Here is a 20,175-nt window from a genome sequence, read left to right as displayed (position 1 = left end):
TGCAATTATATATATCAAACTTAATTCACATTTAAATGTTTACTTAGAAGATTTCAAATTGCTCGTGAGCTTTTGATTTATGAATAGGTCATAAGTATATTTAAAATCGAACAAGCTCATTAGATCAAGCCATTATATAATTTACTTAACAAGGTTCAAAAACAAAATTCAAATCAAACAAATTAAAACTAAATTCCAACTTGTCCTAAACTAAAATGCAAAATAATTCATATTCCAGTTTCGAGGCGAGTCTTAAGATACCTCGTTAAAATTTAACCCAAGCTCAAACATAAAGATGTGAATGCTATTCTATTCTAGTACCGACCAAACTAATCCAACATAGATCTGATATCACTTGGACCCAAAACAAGTGAAATCCAACTATTGTAACAGGGCAGGAGATTGGGTGAAGCTTAGATTTCAATTTTCCCCCATTTAGGTTTGTAGCACCATATGTCTCGTTTCTTTTGCTCACGCATGACATACTTTGAAACGAGGAGTCCTTCCTTAACTCAGATTTTGGTAAGGCTACAAACACGATTAAAAGTATCATATGCTAATTTTGGAGAATAAAACATTCTGGTCTTCAAATCATACAGAACCATCAGCCAAATATCAATACATATTGGGGGAGGAAAAGTAACATTTTGTATCAAAATTGTAGAAGTCCACATATGGAAGATGCGTGAGAGGAAAACCTGCCAAGAATTATTGGGCAGCTCCTCAAATATGCAGAAGACACCACTTGAAGGGAGACTGTGTAATCCATTCAATTTGTTTCGGGTGGTTTTGTTTGGTGAAATGTTTCCAGACATTCTTTGGCTCTGTGGACCTTTGATTGAAGATAGAAACTCCCATTCTTAGCATTGCGTTCGAACAGGTTATCATACTGCTGAAAACAAGAGGTGATATTCCAAGTCAATGCCATTATGTGGAAAATATAGAAAAAAATTTGCAGACAACTGTTTTTAGTCATTGTATAGGGATGGGAAACCTTCAAAATCTCTTCCCATGTTGTCTGTTCGGTGACACCTAAAATTTGCCTTGCCTCTGCTTCAGTCATTGTCTTACTTGCCCTTTTGATGTTCTGCACAGCTTCTTGAGCAACTCCATTCTTTGAGGCATCTGAAATAAATAGTAAAAGTGAAAGAAATATTGAAATATTGAAAAAGGCCAACCGTGAAAAAGAAACTGACGACACAGCATGGTCATAATCCCTGAGTTAGTCCCAAACTAATTTCAATGAAAGCAAAAGATACATACATTCGATCAGAAATGATAATGATGAGGGCTCGTATGCACCAATAGTAAGATGTTATCTGATTCAAAACTCCCTTGCTATTTCACCATTTAATAAAAAGGTTGTCATTGAGAACAACTTGTAATCTGTTGAAGCATCTAAGATGTTCACAATGAGCTTACACAAGAACTCCAGTCAGAATCCCAAAAGAGGACTTACTTGCAAGGGCCTGACGATATGCTTGCACCAATGCTCTGGCCATAATTCCAGATCCCATTACAATCAAGTTTGCGAGAATCCTCGCAGCCTACGAGATTGAATAACAATAATAATGAATTAGCAATTGAATACAGCCTCCCAAATAATTACACTTGATTTCAATGGAAGGAGAATTTGGTTCTTCACTTCGATATAACCTTGGAGTCTAAATATGATTATATTTTGTTTAAATACTGGACATAAACGTTATTTCAGGAATTTTCCATACAGAAACAAGATCCAAACATAAAAGCGAGAATACAATTGAGTTGAGATAAAAAAAAAAAATGTAGTCATTTACAGTACATATAAAAAATAGATAAGTTATCAATGAAGCTCAATTCAAAATTGGCAGAAATAGATCAAATGCATGAGAAAATGTAGCATTCATTCCGAGATAATTGAATGTCACATTTTCCAAGTTTTATCATTACCATGTTACCTTGGCAAGGAATACTGCTTGTTACACGAAAATGCGCCTCATCGATACAACAGAAACAGAGGAAGAGACATAAAACAGCCTTTAAATTGTTCCAGGATAAGAAATTCATAACCCTATACTCGCGCCATATCCCTCATCGTTGGCATATGAGCACTTGAAGATAAATCAATCTTGACATGCTAAAAATGAAAACAAATGAAATCCACGGTTTACTTTCTTAAAGTACCACTCACTCTCAAAGTACCTTCTACATGAAATAAATAACAGCTTGTGACAAGATTAAAAATTAAAGAAAGTGGATCGATCATTCGTAGAAATCAAAACTCGGCAGATTACTGCACAGCACTCTCCCGCTCCTTCAAAATTTGACATCCTCAAATTCCATGAAGAGCTATAGAACTAGCCATCTGATCAGATAAATAGATATCTTAACTTTAGGTTTCAACCAATTATTAAATCTCTTTAAAAGCACTTCGATTTGCACAAGTAATTTTTGCCTCCAATATTTTCCAAATCATTACAATCGAAATTCATGGGTTCTTCAACGTCTGCCACCCACCAGTTATGGATTTAATTCAGCAGATGAATACAGAATGCATGATACACACATGAAAGAACATGTTTTGTTTTGAGTCTACAAAAGCCCATTTGGACAACAAATTACAATACTATGAAAAAACAAACCGAATACAAAACAGCATATATGCAACAATCATTCTAAATGAATATTAATGGCCATAAAGAAATTCATCCAATCCCCAAAACCCCACACGCGATACCCAACCCGACCCGACCCACATAAAATGGTTTGAGCTAGCCGAATGAGAAAAAAAAGCTCATTTTTCATCTATTGTTCTGCGTTTCAACCTTGTCCGCTATTGATATAAATATGTGCGTGAGAATAGGTTTACCTACTACCAATAACTAGCGAACACATTATTATTGAAACACATAAAAGGAAAGGAGTCAAAGACAGAGGTGAACCATGGAAGAGGTGGCGATACGCAAGGGCGGTGGAGGCGGCGTCGACGGGGGTTGATGAAGGCGGCAGCGTCGATCAGGGCGAAGATGGTGATGGAATGTGTGTAGGGATATAATGGACTTTTTCCTTTGATTTTATTTATTATTTTTCTTTTTTTAAAAAATATATTCAAGGGTTTATTCTTAATTATAGAATAAAAACAAAAACCAAAAACAAGGAACCGGGGTTCTTATTCCCGGTTCCCTTCATTTCTTGAGGACCCCGGTCGTTTTGAATTGACCCGGTTTTTATTTTTGAGGAGGCTAAAGATTTTTAGTTTGAGAAATAGATGAAGGTTGTGCGAAGGAACCTGTTTTCTTCAAAAACAGCGTTTCTTGGATCGTCAAACAACGCCGCTTTCATCCCACAACCTTCTTCAATCATACCTCCAGCTCGAGCCCTTCATTCAGTGACAGGTACTTTGCTTTCCATTTGACCTGATTCTGCTTGTTTTGTTTGGTTTTGTGGCATGTCAGTGTTCTAGAGTGTGATCTTCTTGTGTTATTTGCAGTACTTATGGTTTACTTAATGGAATTAGTTCTGCGAAGTGAAGTTTTCAGACTGTAGAATTTTACGTTGGAAGAAAATGAAAAGGGGATGGATCATTTAAGTTTGACTTTAATATATTCTCCGACTGGAGATTGGTGTGCTGGTTCTTATGAGTGTAGTTCTTAGTAAATGTTTTGTTTTTTGTATTTAAATTTTGCATGCTTTTAGATGTTATTTTGTTGTTTGATTGACGGGCATTTTCTTGTGGATATGTGGCTGAAGATGGTTGAGGATTGCAATAGTAAAATGCCAAATCAACGAGCTTTAAATTTTCTGTTGTTTCCAGCGTGAATTAGATTTCATATACAGATGTAAAATGCCCGAGTGTAATTGATTCTCCTATATGTGCTGATTTCTTTAGATGATCCGACACTTCTTCATATTCTTGAAGGGTGCAATCTACCCCCAAATTTCAGAACAGCGAATTCCGTACACGGAAAAATCATTAAACATGGGTATGGAATGTACACGCCCCTTTTATCCATGTTGATTACAGTGTATACATCACGTGAACAACTCAATCTTGCTAGAAAAATTACTAGATGGATTTTTCTACCATAATTTTGATGTGGTTTATTCCAATTTGGTTATCAATAGTTTTGTGAAGGTTGGGGAATTTGATGTTGCCAAGAAAATATTTTTGGCATCATCTGCGCGAGATGTGGTCACTTGGAACTCAACAATTGGAGGTTGCGTAAAAGACGGATACTGTCTTGAGGCAATTGGCCTATTCAAAGAGATGGTAAAAGCAAGTATTGAACCAGACAGATTTACTTTTGCATCTGCTATTGCCGCTTGCTCCAGGCTTGGAGCTCTTAATCATGGACAGTGGGTGCATGAGTTGATGATCGAAAAAAAAGTTCAACTAAATTATATTTTGTCTTCTGCTCTCATAGATATGTACTCAAGATGTGGACGAATTGCGATAGCTAAATCTATATTTGATACTGCCGTAAGAAATGATGTTTCCATATGGAATGCTATGATTAAAGGTTTAGCGATGCATGGCCTTGTTTCAGATGCAGTATCTGCGTTCTCAAACATGCAAATAGAAAAAATTTCACCTGATCCTTTAACCTTTATCAGTATTTTGACAGCATGTAGTCACTGTGGGTTTGTAGACCAGGGTCGCTATTATTTTGACATTATGCAAAAGAATTTCTCGATTCAGCCACAACTTGAGCATTATGGAACAATGGTTGATCTGTTTGGGAGAGCAGGACTGCTAGAAGAAGCTTATGCATTAATTCAAGAAATGCCGATGGAACCTGATGTTGTCACATGGAGGGCACTGCTTAGTGCTTGTAAAACATACAAAAATCACGAGTTGGGTGAAATTGCGGTTGGAGAAATAAAGAATCTTGGAAGTGGAGATTATTTATTGTTGTCAAATATGTACTGCTCTGTAAATAAATGGGACAATGCAGAAACTGTGAGGCATGTCATGAATAAGAAGGGAGTCCGTAAGTGTAGAGGAAGAAGTTGGGTCGAATTGCGCGGTTCCATTCACTACTTTAAGGCTGGTGATAGGTCACACCCTGAAACTGAGGCGATCTACAGAGTATTGGAAGCGTTGATCCATCGCGCAAGAATGGAAGGTTATGTATGTGCACGTGACTCAGTTTTCATGGATATATCCGAGGAAGAAAAGGAGGAAAACTTGAATTATCACAGTGAAAAGCTGACATTGGCGTATGGGATCCTGAAATCGAGTCCAGGAACTGAAATTTTGATTTCTAAAAACTTGCGTACTTGTACTGACTGCCATTCTTGGATGAAAATCGTGTCGAAGGTTTTGAACAGGATTATAACGGTAAGGGATAGGATGCGGTTTCATAGTTTTGAAAAGGGCTCCTGTACCTGTGGAGATTACTGGTAGCTGAACTTGAGTTCGCATATCATTGGTCCTGCATCGACTTTGCTAGAAAGACTTCTCTTCAACATCGTAGCAAATCTGATGTGAACAAAGGTTGAGCTGCATGGGATGAGAGAAACAATGAGACACTCGACCCTGGTCGAGAAGTTCAGTCTATTCCCTAAAAAAAACCTCAACTAGAAACTTGTAAATTATGTTAGAAAAAATTCAACTACTGTTGCACATAAATTTTCAAGTTTTAGTCGTTGAGCTGAGTTGCTTCTTAATCCATTGCAGTGAGTTTTAGTTTGTTGCTTGTTATATTTTGATTCTTGAGCTATAGTTGCTCCTTAATTAGGTGAAAAGCAACACCAAAAAAGAAAAGTGACACGAAATGAAAGCAGCAACACAATCTTGAGAGTGAGGCCCGACCTTCTCAGTTCCATTGAGATCGACGCACCATCAAATCTTGTAAATGGAAAGTTAATCCCATCGGATTTAATATCAATCACAATTTTTTTTATGTAATATATATTTTAATTATTTATATTTATAGAATAATAAAAAAATTGTCTAATCTTCCATGAGTATATTGCATCATCACCAGATTCACCACGAGGTTTCTCTATGTAGATGTATTAATTTTAAAATCTCATGTTTCTCTTATAAGAGATTCACAAACGTTCATTTTATTTATTTTTTTTTAAAAAAAGGTGACACTTTTATTTTATTATATTGAAGATAACATTGTGGTAAAGTACTGGTTTAATAATTTAATTGAGAAAATCAATCTTTTTCTATTTGAGTTTTTACTATTTTCATAGTATTGTATACACTACTATCTTATATTAGAACTCTTTGGAAGTAATTAGCTTAGAAAATGGTTAAATATCATAATAAATACACATTAAAAATAGATTAGAAAATATTTTATATTATTATTTGTAAAATAATCATGGTTTAACCATCCAATCCAGCCATATAAATGTAACCTGCTGACAGGTAACATTTTCTTTTAAAGTACAATTAGATAAGAAATTAAGATTGCAAAATCCAGTTTTTAATTACAATTAACTAAAAAAATTATTTAAGAAGGAATATAAAATTTGCTACATTCATGCATCATATTTGTCCCCCCAACTAATATATATTAAGAAACTTTTTAGTCAATGCATTTCAAGTATTCAGCTAATGATTAATCATGATTTTCATAATTATTATAATTAGAATAAGACAAAAATTTGTGTGAAACGGTCTCACCGGTCGTATTTTGTGAGACAGATCTCTTATTTGGGTCATCCATGAAAAAATACTGCTTTTTATGCTAAGAGTATTACTTTTTATTGTGAATATCGATAGAGTTGATCCGTCTCAACAATAAAGATTCGTGATACCGTCTCACAAGAGACGTAATCTTATAATAATTGGTGAGAGGATTACAATTTGTCAAGGCAAAGACTTAATATTACTTGTTTTTTCAACTCTTGGATTTTTAAATTCTTTCATTTTGTCCCCACAAAATAACTTGTTTTATTATAATCACTCTTTAATTATACTTGAAATTAAGCATATGAATAATCTTTATTATATTATAATGCATAAGTTTTTAGAAAAAAAACTATATTTATAATTTTAATATATTTTCATATTTAACTTTACCAATTTTCAAGATAATTAAATGACATAAAATAAATTATTACTCCAAAAATTTTACATTCTCTTATCATTATTTTCGTCATCTTAACAACTATTTCATTATGTTAACTAAATTCACAAAAATAAAGAATCATAAATAAATTCAAAATTTACAAAAAATAACTTTTAATTTCAAATAATATTTATATTTTATACACATTAAACACATGTATTATTGTGGATTAATACATTGAATCTGTTGATACAATTAAATATATTTAATTGACACCGATTTAATTCCAAAGACTACTTGACAATCACTTTCAATCCGGACCAAACATCCCTTCCTCCGCGAAAAATATATCGGGCTTTCCTGTTTCTACAAGCAAATGACATACCTGTAATTTATTTAATATAATTTTTTTTGGGTGATGTATTGCGAAAAATCCCAGCTTGCAAGAAAGGGCTTACCCTCAGCTACTCTTTGTAATGACGTTCCAACTATCGAAGTTCTCTCGCTCCAACCATTTGCATTAATATCAAGTTAATGTTTTTTTTTCCATAATTGTTCCTTTGGGCTGATTTTAATGTGATAAAGCATTGGGATTTCCTTGATTTATTGTCTATTTTGGTTTAATCTTGAGGGAGAGTGGTGGAGAAGTGTGAAAAATGAAGAATGGAAGACGGGTTTTTGTTGTGATTTTGGTTTTGTGTTTCTGTTGGAAGATCGGAGCTTTCAAGTTTCAAAGGACTCAACAAACTGAGAGAATCTCCGGTAAGAATCTTGTTTTCATGTGTTCTTGGTGGGCACTTTTCCATTCGTTTGTTAATTCGACTTGATTGAAATTTCGTACCTTTATCAGTTAAGTTGCTTTAACATCTTCTGGTTTGGGTTCATTTTTGTTAAACTTTTTTTTTATTTGGGAAAGTGAGGATTTGCTTGTTCGCAATTCAATTATACTTTTTTTTCTTTGGAAATGCAAGTTTCAAAAGGTTTCTTGAAATACGTGTGTCCAGTATGCTCGCACAGAGCACTTTCCTGAAATTACCATATCAGCATTCCCCAAACACCACCCCGCTCTACTATCAAGTGAACTCGTTTTCTAAAGGTAGCTCCTGTGACCTATGATTTTCTGATGTGTCAGAGGTTCCAGTTTTGGACCTACTTTCAGTCGTTTGTAGATCGAGTTGATCCGGTCTCTCTAACTTCTCTTGGTTGGGTTATGATGACATGCATAGCCGAATGAGTTTGTTGTATTAGGGAAGGATTACTCAGTAGAGAAGTTTAAATCACTCTATGGTATCATATGGTGTTTGTATGTATTGATAACATCATAAATCTGCTAATGGTAAGTTGACGAGTGTTGTGCAAGCTGCTGTTAAAGCCTATGAAGCATGTATTTTTGGTATTTTTGTTAGGGTGTCTGTTTTGGACTGAGAGAGTTAATTAAAAGTGAACATATATAGGATTGTTTTGAAATGAGTGTTCAAAAAATGGACTGGTTTAGTAGGTTTTAATAATTTTCTATTGACAAAAACGGTTTTACGAACAAAAGGAGTGCGTGGCCGATTGTGCGTGTTTTATTCTTTGTCGCTAGCTCTTCAATTTGTTCACTCTCTCAAGGTATGCCAGGTAGGAAGAATAACTCATACTGTTTGAATCGACATGACATCAAATCGTTAGGAGCAAGTAACACCTGGTTGGGTATTTGATTCTCTAGGTTTTTTTAAGTCTGAACTTATATCTATCAGTTCGGTTGACAAGTTTCAACTTCTTTTGAGGTATTATTAACCTTAAAGTATAGACTTCCTTTAAATAGCTGACATTTGAATTTCAGGAAGTGCTGGTGACGTATTGGAAGATGACCCTGTTGGAAGGTTAAAAGTTTTCATTTACGATCTCCCCAGCAAATACAACAAAAAGATTCTACAAAAGGATCCAAGATGCCTCAATCATATGTTCGCTGCAGAGATTTACATGCACCGTTTTCTTTTATCAAGTCCTGTTCGAACTCTTAATCCTGAAGAGGCTGATTGGTTTTACACCCCTGTGTATACTACTTGTGACCTCACACCAAATGGTCTCCCTTTACCTTTCAAATCGCCTCGTATGATGAGGAGTGTGATACAGCTTATTGCTTCAAATTGGCCTTATTGGAACCGGACTGAAGGTGCAGATCACTTTTTCATCGTGCCTCATGATTTTGGTCCATGCTTTCACTATCAAGTAAGAAAGTCGATCGATGTATCTCTATGTTCCGTACTTGCAAATTCAGGATTTGGGTATTGTTTACTATGCTATAAAATTGTAGAATCTGGTATAATTACAGAAATCGGGTAAAAGTCAAAAATCTTGTTATCACTGACAAATATCATCCTATGCATTTGTATGTCAAAATGCCAGTAAGCATCAGGTAAACAAATTACATCATATATTTACATCATATATTTAATAAATTAGGGCAAGTTCTATGTTGAAATAACGAGTTAAAGTAGTGTTTATCTCAGTTGTGTCTTAACTTAAATTTCTTGAAACTACTATTAAAATATTTGAAATAATTTTGTTACGCAGTGGAATAATTTGTTATTAAATGTATGTACTACTCTTGTTCAGGAAGAGAAAGCTATTGAAAGGGGGATTCTTTCACTACTCCAACGGGCTACCTTAGTTCAAACTTTTGGACAGCGAAACCATGTTTGCTTAAAGGATGGCTCTATCACAATTCCTCCATATGCTCCTCCACAGAAAATGCAAGCGCACTTAATTCCTCCTAGTACTCCTCGGTCTATCTTTGTTTACTTCCGAGGTTTGTTCTATGATGTTGGTAATGATCCTGAAGGTGGTTACTATGCAAGGTATCCTCTCAATCTTTATTCAGTAAGAATGCATGTGTTTGAAAATAAGATAAACCTATATTGGTGAATCCATTATGAACCATTTTTAAAAAAATAACTAAATATGCAAACAAAATATCTGTAGTATAAAAATACCTTCTGCGACCTTCAAACAGAGTCATTCATTATGAGTTATAAATTATTGATTCAAATTTTATTTGAAAGCCATTCATTTAGAAGATATAAATTATTTATTCAAATTTCATTTGAAATCACTGTTTACTCATGTTCTGGATTTGTGGAAATTACTATGATTTGATGATTTCATTGAGGATTGAGAGACGCCCTATTCTTTTTGTAAACACAAAAAACCTCCTTACGCAATTGAATAAAGGTGGGCCTAGTAATTTAGTCAAGGGGGCTAGTTCATGTTTTAGTTTGTGAAACATTCATCTAAAAATTACACTTGTGCTTGAAGTTTGATAATTTCCCATCTGGAATCTAGATTTTGTGGTAATATATGCTACTAACTTCTCAGAGGAGCCCGAGCGTCAGTGTGGGAAAACTATAAGAACAATCCTTTGTTTGACATCTCAACAGAGCACCCGACCACCTACTATGAGGATATGCAGAGGGCTATCTTTTGCCTGTGTCCACTTGGATGGGCTCCATGGAGCCCCAGATTAGTCGAAGCAGTTATATTCGGTTGCATACCTGTCATTATAGCTGATGACATTGTCTTACCATTTGCTGACGCTATTCCATGGGAAGATATTGGGGTATTTGTAGCAGAAAATGATGTTCCCAAGCTGGATACAATTCTTACCTCCATTCCCATTGCTGAAATACTAAGGAAGCAGAGATTACTCGCCAACCCATCCATGAAACAGGCCATGCTATTCCCGCAACCTGCTCAGGCCAGGGATGCTTTTCATCAAATCTTGAATGGGCTTGCTCGTAAGTTACCACATGGTAACAGTGTCTTCTTGAGACCCGGTGAAAAGATATTGAACTGGACAGCAGGTCCAGTAACTGATCTTAAACCTTGGTAAGATGCTGCCTGTGGTAATGGTCCCATTTTTTCACTAGAATTCGATGCCTTTTTTTTTTTGTAGCAGGAATTTGTGTATCTTGAAATATATTTGATTACTCTGATATTTTCTTGTAAAATAATTCATTACTGCTTGTGATAGCATTTCTGGATGTTGTTTCACGGACTACATAGTTTATCTAGGATTAGAACAAATTTTTTTATTTCAACATTTCAAATCGCATGATAATATTTTAAATTATGATATGATTTTATAAATATATCAATTCAAAGACAATATGATCTTTTATTAATTTTTACATAAATTATAATTATTTTGGATATGCTTTTTTTCAATTTTAAAATTTTCACCTCGCAAATATAATTCTAATGCATATTTAATTTTTTAGAATATGTTTAAATTTTACTATTTTATGATTATAAAAAAAATACTAAATAACATAGGAAGGAAATCAAAATATTCAAAACAAAACGTATGCAAACATATAATCGATCGATAACTCATGATCTATGGAACAAAATGGGTTCGTTTCATTTTGAGTTTCAGCCGTTGTATATTTTAAAGAGCAAGCTATTTGCTATACAAACACAGAAGAATTATGAGACGAGAAAATAAATACTCGAAATAATATGGCATTTCGAAAAAGATTACGGTATGTTATTTGCAAAACAGGATTCATTTAGGAACTGATACAAGAAACCATCATGACTCTTGTAGAACAAATGACCCTTCTATCTTTTTCTCTGAGAATTTAGGAAAAGTTAAAGGGGTAACAGGGTCACTAAAACTCGAGGATGGCGCGGGTTTAAACACGTACGGGCCACCCTTAATACCCCAAACCTGAAAAACAAGGGAAAAGAATAATCTAAATTACTAAAAGTACTAAAAGACTTTAAGAAAGAATATTTTGTAGAGTCAAAACCAACTTGGTTCCCATCTTCATCGTATCCTTTGTCCCATTTGTGTATTTCATTATTTTTCAACACAGCAAGTTCTGAGGTGCAGTATGAAGCACCATTCTGCGATATTTTGGACATATTAATTCCTTGGCGTGTCAAATTCTATCGGTTACGAAAACCTGATGCGGGTTTATCGATTCAAAAGAAAGATCAATAGACATACCCAGGTATTGGGAAATCCGTCTCCTGGAGTTGATCCTTCGTATAAGCAACGTTTCCCTCGTTCACAACGTTTCAGATGAATGGTTGTCAGATGCTCAGCAATGTCCTACAGTTATAGTTGAAGTTATTGTCCAAAAATGTCCTTGTCTAACATGTTCTGCCACAAAACCTAATTGCCTTTGATATAGCATCACTTCTGCCCTTTGAGACCTCGACTCAGACATTTGGCAGTTTGACTGGCCATATTCACTGTAATCCAATGCCATTATGTGAGAAAAAAACTTTATCATTGGAGATTTAACCAATCTCATTTTCTTTAACAATATACTGTACCTAAAACAAAAGTAATCTTATAGCCTAATCTTGTGTGATATTTGGGCTTACTTTCTATCATTTGAGACTATTACTTCGCTCTTTCTGTCTGCTAAATGTCAATGTCGCCAACTAGTGATTCAGTTCAAAGCAATCGTAAATGTACACCCCTTCATCAAAACAAAAGGAAAAGGCAGCGAGAAAGGAATATACAACCAGAAGATTCTTTCTTTATCAAACACGATGATAGAAGGCTTTCTATCCACCAAGGCACGGTTTGATGGGAAGGAAGAGACATTAATTAATTACACATATTTTTTCATTCGCTTGGCTCAGCTTCTACACTGGTTAGAGTTATAAATCATTTTGTTATCTATAATTATTGATTATCATCCCTATATTTCATCATATTTCATCTTATCTCATGAACCAAATAGTACCCCAAATATACAATAATAGCACACACGTTATAATGGATAAGTTCTTTGAGCAAAAAGTAAGAGGAAGCAAAGATAAAATAGAATCAATCACAACTACTCTTTTAAGTTCACATTCTAATAGTAAACAATGCTTACTCCAATAACTTCATCAGGTTGCGGCCGTTGTTCCTTTGATCGATCACAGAAGTTCCTGTACTCTTCTGCATCCCTGATTGCGTACGTACTCAGCTGTTCATTGAGCAGGCGTGTCAATATCAAAATATCGCAACTTCGCTTCAGGGAGAAAAGAAAGAAAAAACACAAGATTGACTTTTGAAAGGTCCTAAGATTCTACAACCACTCAATTTTAACCATTGAAGACAAAGTATAAGAAGAAACTGAGACAAAAACAAAAAAACAGAAGAAACTGAGACAAAAAAAAAAACAAAAAATAGGTAAACCCACATCGTGACATACAAAATCCAATAACTTATCTGTGGTCACTTACCCATAATTTCAGTGTGTAGGACTGTTGTGATAAACACATTTACTATTTGACAGATTGAAAAAATATGAAAACAACCATCACTCTCGGATGAGAAATCACAAGACTATGCCTACAGGTCAAATAAATAATATAGGTAACAAGGTCAAAGTATTATTCCAAGGACAGTTTGATCATATTCTTAATGCATGATAAACCAAAGAGATACTTAATTTTGGGTCATTAACAATTGTTTCATGACCATAATCGTGTTAAATTAAGACTGCATAAATTGTTAGGGAGAATCATTCTTCTCAGTAATATTAAACACCCTCACACAAAAGATCAATATAAAGCACCCCTTTCTAAAATATCTGCGTGGAATATATATTATGATGGAAAATTCTTAAGTTTTATTCAAGAATTTGTATGCTGTACCATATTAATACAGTATTTAAGAGTTAATCTACAAGAATGCTGGTAAAGTTGCATATCAATTTTAAAAGGTAACATTCCAAAATTAAGTGAAACGCAGACTTGAAGCTGACCTCAACGTCACATTTCATCTCCTTTGAACACGGTTTAACCATGAAAAATCTCTGCATCCAGAGAATGCACATATAAATGAAAGAAAGTAATGGGCTTCGAAACATAGGCATCCTAGCAATTATAATGTCAACTATTCAAAAAATGTAAGAAAATAACTTAAATGACATTATCTTGTCATAGTTTCAGAACCAAGATGAACTGGAGATATAAAGGAATTAGGAACAGCATGAAGAAAATGACACCATGCCAGGTACCTGCCGAAAAGGTTTGTGAGGAGTCCTCCAGAATGCCTAATCACAGAAAATCGAGTTTAAAAAAGGCCAATTATGCAATGCAAATGAAATATTAATCCAAGCAAAAACCGAAGCTTATTGAAGATGACTTCAGAAATTATCACCTGTTCAAAATATAAAATCTTTGAACCATCCACCATTTCTGCAGCAGGGCATGAAAGCCATCTGCAAAATAAAATATGAAGTCAAAGAGATTTAACATCTTTCGATGAAGGAAAAGAAGAAGAAAAGAAAAAGTCTTTCAAATTATATTTACACTAAAACATGCCCCATTTTAAAACGAATTTGTGAATAAGAAGCTTTTAAACTGACCAGAACTTGGAAGCACTAAATGGCAAACTAAAATTCAAAACCAGAAAACATTTATCGAAATTTCAGTTGGTTTTTCATTAATTCCAATTCCGACTTCCCAAATTCTCGAGCTGTCAAACATAAACAACTATATCTGAAAGTTTCAAGCTTCAACAGTGATATTATCACCAATTTCACAAAATAGTAAAAGAAAAATCGAGCATCATCCATTTCTTTGCTGACGCATATTTATCAACACAAACAAAAATACAAAGCATATATCAATTAATCAAACCCCATCTCACCAATGAAACGTTTAAAACGCTGCTAGAGTAAATTTTCGTGGTTGAGAACAAGCAGTACCTTATATTGAAGTAATTTTCCGGGTCTCTCGATGCTTGCTCCCTCGAAAACTAACAAATATGAAAAACAAATTAATAGAGAAAATAATTCAATCGCAGAAAAAGAGTATCAAGAAATCTACCTTCTCACCGACGAGAGAGTCGGCGACGATGCGAGTATGGTCCCAGCGCGTGGTAGACTTGGTGACGCGCTTTAGCAATAAAGCGCCGCCGATCAATACTAGAGCTTTCAGAACCACACCGCGAGCTTTGTTCCACCCGTTTGAGTCGGAGTCGGAGCCCGAAGCCGAGCCAGTGCACATAGTATACTGCTACTCAATCCACACACGGCTCATTCACCATCCAATTTTCAGAAAATATTAAATTAATATTATGTACTTTTTTTATTAAAAAAATATGTATTAGAATTTGGACCCCAAAGTTGTTTTAATTATCAATTTATCTCTTAAAAAGTGTATCTGTAATTGAATTACTTTTGATAGAAGTATCAATTCGGGTAGGTCGAGTCAGTTGGATTCGTACGCTTCGGCCAAGACATTAAATCATGTTTGGCTCTCTGAGTTTCAAACATGGTAATCTAACAACTTTGAAAGGGTAATGTATGAATTGTCTAAAATTAACATGACATTCGAGATTTGGGTCGATAATCCTACGCGAAAATTGAGTTTAAAAATGATCTCCATTTGACCACATTTTTTTAAAAGTAAAAATGGATAATCTTATATTAAATAGATAAGCAACGAATGCCATAAATTTAAATGAACAATCGCAATTGACCTTATTCCCCTCGGATTTTCCGAGGATCTGCTTGGTAGTTGCAAAGATCACAAGGTGTAAAAAGCATATTTCTTGGAGTGTGGAAACCATGCAATTAAGTAAATTTCCCTGCTTTTGTTAATTTCAAACTTTTCAAGTCTGAAAATTTGTCACGCGCACAAGATAAATTATTGTATGGCCCGAATTTGACTTTATAATTTCCAGTTCGTTCAGGCCATGTTTGTGCAACTTTTACAAAAACATATTAAAGTCTAATATGTATGTCTATTTAATTTTCACAGAAGACGAGTGTGAATTTTTTATATTTCACATGAGAGTTTGATGCAAAAAAAAAAAAAAACTCTAAAATTTGAAATAATATAATCTTTTTTATATTTAAAAAATTAGTACAAACACTCAACAGGTGTATATGAACGCTTATATTTATTAACATGGAAGAATCGTGATCCCTGACATTTAGCATACAAATATCGTTAAATATAACGAACTATAGAAGTAATCAATGCTTGGTAAGAAGAAATTTGATTTGGTTAACAAAATAATTAACACAGTTGTTGCACATGATTGCGTACGTAAGTACAATTTATTAAAGGCGTGAAATATGTTTTGTAAATAAAAGTGTGGACTTTTATTTTAAAAGAAAAAATTACCGCGTTGAATTTAAATAATTAATGTTATATTCTCATCAATGTCACGCGATGCATTGCTATAACACATGAAATGATAATGTAAAATCGTCAATTTAAATGATAAAATTAGATATTTATTAATAACGTGTGGTAAAATTAAAGAAAACAAGTGACTTAACAACATGTTGTATTTTTTTTTTAAATAACGTTCTTTCTTAAAAATTAATTATTTTAAAAAAAAATTGAACTAATACTTCTTAATGGACTATTATCTTGTCTATGCAACATCTATTTGACAGACAATTCCTCTAAGAAATATTCTCTTAATAGCCTCAATCATAAATTACATATAATTCAAAAACTATTAATATCCACAATATTAAATCTCACAATAGTTAATTTCCTCGTAAATCATCTTCTATTTGTTGCGGGTCAAAGGCTCCTTCGATTCGTATTTTTCATAGAGAAATATTTTATCATTTCTATTTTTTACCTCGAAAAAATTAAGGGCTCCCTCCATTAAATAGGATCTCTTCAATAAAAAAAAATATATGAAACAACATCCATATTGTTTATTGTAAAAACTTTGATTTATTTTTCAGAAAAAGCAGATGAATATCGTAATAATTGGGCACAAGCCATCAAATTTGTAAGCAATCCAATAATATTTTTGAATAATTACAGGGTATCCAAAAGATCCGATACACAGATCAAGGTCAAATGAAACGGAAGATTAACATTTAAAATTAAAATAATGTTAATGACATTTCATCCTGAGTTGACTGCTTGATTAAAACGCAAAGCTAACATAAGCTTAGATAAACTTAAACATTATTATATTATTATATATTTCCATTTTACGAATCTTAAGGGTTGTTTAGAAATTTATGTTCCTCATATTCCTAGCTATATCCCTTCCACTCGTAGCAACTTATTTTCATTTAATGTTTTTTGTCGATAAAATAAAATATACGTCTCAAAAAATTCACAATTAATTATCAAAAACACTTTAAAATATAAGTGTAGGACTAAGTGCTTATCGTTTTACCAAAAGCTATAGCTGGTGGTAATGGTGCAACTCAAATCTTTTAAACCGCACAGCAACTCAAGTATCACGGGTCGATCGCTCTACCAAACAAGAACAATTATTACACCCAACAATACCTTTGTTAAACCTTACACGTTTATTAAGTGTACGTAGCCGGCAAGAAATTTCCCGGGCCACTTTCCTAGTAGAAATGAAGAAGAATATTATAATATGGTCAACTATACCATAAAATTTACATATAAAAATTAGAGGTAGAATTGAATAATACAAAACAAAAATTTGTCTATATATTATTTATTCGATACCTGTGTATGAATTGGACGCTCCTGCTACGCCTGGTAAGTTTTCTTCTATTTATGCAGAGTTCAGCATCCTAGCTCAACCTGCATGTGCAATGGTCAACTTTTCAAAATCCCGGTTGCCGCCATACATGCCCTGTTGGGGAATTACACCCCCGAAACGATGCCGACCACGATGATAATAGTACCCAAAAACTTGCGGAATAAAATAACCAACAAGAACACAAAGATTTACGTGGTTCACCCAATATAAGCTACGTCCACGGAGCACTGCAACTTTTATAACCGGAAGAAATATTACAACAAGTGTATACACCAATACACTCAATATTTCTCACACTCCCAACCCGAGTATACCGAGAAAATAATTTCTCTAACTCACACAAGAGAATTCCCACACTCAAGAAAAAAATACACTCTTTTTTTTCTATGCACTCTCTATTTATCAAAGCTAAAAAGCTTTTGATTTTGGGATACAATAACTGAAGGAATTGAGCTTTATTTATAACTAATTCTTTCTTTCAGTTTTTAAAACAATCCGATGTGGGATACGTTATTATTATTATTTAATTTAATGTGGGTCCCACCCCATTAAATAATAACTCACCTAACAATTCTCCCACTTGAAGACTTGATTTCAATCATGTCTTCACACCATCAGTGCAGCAGCTCATATCTCCTTTGTTAGTCTAGGAGACCAACTGAAGTCAAACACAACTTCAGTTTTTCAATGATAACAGCCTTTGTGAGCATATCAGCTGGATTCTTGCTTTCAGGAATCTTCTCAAACTTCAAGACTCCATTCACCCGATCTCTAAGGATCCACATTCCAAGGATTTGTTTTGCAGCACCCAAATCCTTCAAAGCAAATTCCTTTGATAACTCTTTCTCGAGTCTATCAATCTCCTCCAGACAAGCTCCTGCTATCAACATATCATCTACATAAATCAGTAGTATGATATAATAACCATCAAGCTTCACATAACAACAGTGATCAGCCTGATACCTCAGAAAATCATCATTTTTCATTACACCATCAAACTTCTTGTACCACTGTCTTGGAGCTTGTTTGAGACCATACAAGCTCTTCTGAAGTTTGCACACTATTTTCTCTTTCCCTCGTACTTCAAATCCCTGTGATTGATTCATTTCTTCATCTAGCTTTCCATGAAGAAACGCAGTCTTTACATCCAACTGCTCCAGATGTAAATCTTCATTTACCATCAATCCAAGTACACTCCTGATAGTAGTTAACTTTACCACCAGAGAGAAAATATCAGTGTAACCAATGACTTCCTTTTCACCTTTTACCACAAGTATTTCTTTGTACCGCCTGCTACCGTTATGTTCTAACCAGTACTCCCACTTGCTATGTAAAACCTTTTTACCTTCAGGAAGTTCTGACAACTCCCACATGTGATTGGATGACAGTGAATCCATCACATCTTCCATGGCTAACTCCCACTGTTTAAAAGTCTCAAATATCCGATTTATTTTTCACAAAATAAACCCAAAATTTCATGCTCGAATCGTCAACAGTAGTGCCATAATATCTTGAGTGATCTCCAAGGGATGTCACAGGAGATGGTCCACATATATCAGTATGTGCCAGCTCCAAATCCGCTGATTTCGGTTCTCTAACCTCTTTTGAAAAGCTCACCTTTTTCTGCTTTCCAAAAAATACAGCTTCACACAGCTTGTTTTCAACGATCTTTAATTCCGGTAGCTTTCTGTTTGAAACAAGCATCTTCATTCCCTTCTCACTCGTATCCCCAAGCCTACTATGCCATAGACTTGAATTAGCTCCAGCATCCACAGCCGCTAATTTATTTCTCAAACCGGAAGTCATATACAGTGTTCCAGTTTTCTTTCCTCGAGCAACAATCATGGCTCCCTTTTTCACTTTCCAAGAACCATCACCAAAGGTCACCTTATGACCTTCGTCGTCAAGCTGTCCCACTGAAATCAGATTGTGTGTCAACTCTGGTACATGCCTTACTTTGTTGATTTTCCAGACAGATCCATTTGTCATCTTCATCCGGATATCACCCATACCAACAATTTCCAAAGGTTTTCCATCAGCCAGGAAAACTTTTCCGTAATCTCCCGCAATGTAATTATCGAATACATCACGATTACCAGTGGTATGAAACGAAGCTCCCGAGTCCATAACCCAAGAATCAACCGAGCTTTCCATGGATAGTAATAGAGCATCATGTACCTCCTCAGTAACAACATTAGCGTCGTTCTTTGTTGATCTGCAATTCTTTTTCAAGTGACCAGTCTCACCACAGCTCCAGCACTTCACATTCTTTTCAAAATTGCTTTTGTCTTTTCCGTTTCTCGACTTGGATCTACCATGCCATTGGTTAAAACTCTTTTCGTCACTCCTGCCCCTTCCTCTATTCTCGAGATTTAGAGCAGAACTTGATGATGTTCCTTCACCAGAATCCATCCTGCGAACTTCTTCAGCAAGAATTTGATCTCTGACATCATTGAATTGTAGCTTTCTTTTTCCAACAGAGTTGCTAACCGCTGCCCGCATTGGTTCCCAATTGTCTGGTAAAGACGCCAAAAGAATAAGTGCCCGAATCTCAGCATCAAATTTAATTTCAACCGATGTCAGCTGTGAAACAATCGTGTTGAATTCATTGATGTGTTTAGCCACCGATGCATCTTCTCTCATCTTCAAGTTAAATAACTT

General features: G+C 34.6%; 4 protein-coding genes across 6 annotated transcripts; 2 read left to right on the top strand and 2 right to left on the bottom strand.

Annotated features, from left to right (window-relative positions):
• Positions 1 to 538: 538 nt before the first annotated feature.
• On the bottom strand, positions 539 to 3,071 carry LOC140965658 (mitochondrial import inner membrane translocase subunit PAM16 like 1-like). Of its 3 annotated transcripts, XM_073425802.1 has the most exons (5): positions 2,925 to 3,012; positions 2,053 to 2,119; positions 1,460 to 1,547; positions 995 to 1,125; positions 539 to 892 (listed from the first exon to the last, which is right to left on the bottom strand). In XM_073425802.1, exons 3-5 carry the CDS (start codon positions 1,515 to 1,517, stop codon positions 770 to 772), a joined length of 312 nt encoding a protein of 103 aa, XP_073281903.1. In that variant the 5' UTR covers positions 1,518 to 1,547; positions 2,053 to 2,119; positions 2,925 to 3,012; the 3' UTR covers positions 539 to 769. The 3 variants fall into 3 exon arrangements, with proteins under 3 accessions (XP_073281903.1, XP_073281901.1, XP_073281900.1); XM_073425800.1 differs by lacking the exon at positions 2,053 to 2,119 and having other exon boundaries at positions 539 to 889; positions 2,925 to 3,071; XM_073425799.1 differs by lacking the exon at positions 2,053 to 2,119 and having other exon boundaries at positions 2,925 to 3,069.
• Positions 3,072 to 3,124: 53 nt separating this feature from the next.
• Positions 3,125 to 5,674, top strand: LOC140965657 (pentatricopeptide repeat-containing protein At5g50990-like). Its single transcript, XM_073425798.1, is given in 3 exon segments — positions 3,125 to 3,377; positions 3,872 to 4,041; positions 4,043 to 5,674. Coding segments are annotated over 3 exon segments (1,644 nt in total). The 5' UTR covers positions 3,125 to 3,250; the 3' UTR covers positions 5,390 to 5,674.
• A 1,647-nt stretch (positions 5,675 to 7,321) lies between these two features.
• On the top strand, positions 7,322 to 11,052 carry LOC140965674 (probable beta-1,4-xylosyltransferase IRX10L). The gene is made up of 4 exons (XM_073425823.1): positions 7,322 to 7,775; positions 8,839 to 9,227; positions 9,615 to 9,856; positions 10,374 to 11,052. Exons 1-4 carry the CDS (start codon positions 7,670 to 7,672, stop codon positions 10,885 to 10,887), a joined length of 1,251 nt encoding a protein of 416 aa, XP_073281924.1. The 5' UTR covers positions 7,322 to 7,669; the 3' UTR covers positions 10,888 to 11,052.
• Positions 11,053 to 11,503: 451 nt separating this feature from the next.
• Positions 11,504 to 15,075, bottom strand: LOC140965619 (chromophore lyase CRL, chloroplastic-like). Its single transcript, XM_073425733.1, has 9 exons — positions 14,841 to 15,075; positions 14,720 to 14,769; positions 14,170 to 14,230; positions 14,027 to 14,062; positions 13,772 to 13,822; positions 12,896 to 12,988; positions 12,010 to 12,114; positions 11,814 to 11,906; positions 11,504 to 11,727 (listed from the first exon to the last, which is right to left on the bottom strand). Exons 1-9 carry the CDS (start codon positions 15,018 to 15,020, stop codon positions 11,590 to 11,592), a joined length of 807 nt encoding a protein of 268 aa, XP_073281834.1. The 5' UTR covers positions 15,021 to 15,075; the 3' UTR covers positions 11,504 to 11,589.
• Positions 15,076 to 20,175: the final 5,100 nt, after the last annotated feature.

Source organism: Primulina huaijiensis, unplaced genomic scaffold, assembly GCF_012295235.1.
Source record: "Primulina huaijiensis isolate GDHJ02 unplaced genomic scaffold, ASM1229523v2 scaffold11459, whole genome shotgun sequence".
Classification (NCBI taxonomy): domain Eukaryota; kingdom Viridiplantae; phylum Streptophyta; class Magnoliopsida; order Lamiales; family Gesneriaceae; genus Primulina; species Primulina huaijiensis.
The sequence above is the reverse complement of the archived record's forward strand: the minus strand, read 5'-3'. Positions and strand labels throughout refer to the sequence as shown.

Bases quoted from the DNA above. Each gene is read 5' to 3' on its own strand.
- LOC140965619 (XM_073425733.1), bottom strand. From the start codon at position 15,020: ATGTGCACTGGCTCGGCTTCGGGCTCCGACTCCGACTCAAACGGGTGG. The intron at 14,770-14,840 runs GTAGATTTCTTG...CATATTTGTTAG, and splicing joins ACTCTCTCGTCGGTGAGAAG to TTTTCGAGGGAGCAAGCATC. The intron at 12,989-13,771 runs GTCAGCTTCAAG...CTCAATGAACAG, and splicing joins AGATGAAATGTGACGTTGAG to CTGAGTACGTACGCAATCAG.
- LOC140965674 (XM_073425823.1), top strand. From the start codon at position 7,670: ATGAAGAATGGAAGACGGGTTTTTGTTGTGATTTTGGTTTTGTGTTTC. The intron at 7,776-8,838 runs GTAAGAATCTTG...TTTGAATTTCAG, and splicing joins ACAAACTGAGAGAATCTCCG to GAAGTGCTGGTGACGTATTG. The intron at 9,857-10,373 runs GTATCCTCTCAA...CTAACTTCTCAG, and splicing joins GAAGGTGGTTACTATGCAAG to AGGAGCCCGAGCGTCAGTGT.
- LOC140965658 (XM_073425799.1), bottom strand. The intron at 1,126-1,459 runs GTAAGTCCTCTT...TATTTATTTCAG, and splicing joins ATATCGTCAGGCCCTTGCAA to ATGCCTCAAAGAATGGAGTT. The intron at 893-994 runs GTTTCCCATCCC...TCTTGTTTTCAG, and splicing joins CATGGGAAGAGATTTTGAAG to CAGTATGATAACCTGTTCGA.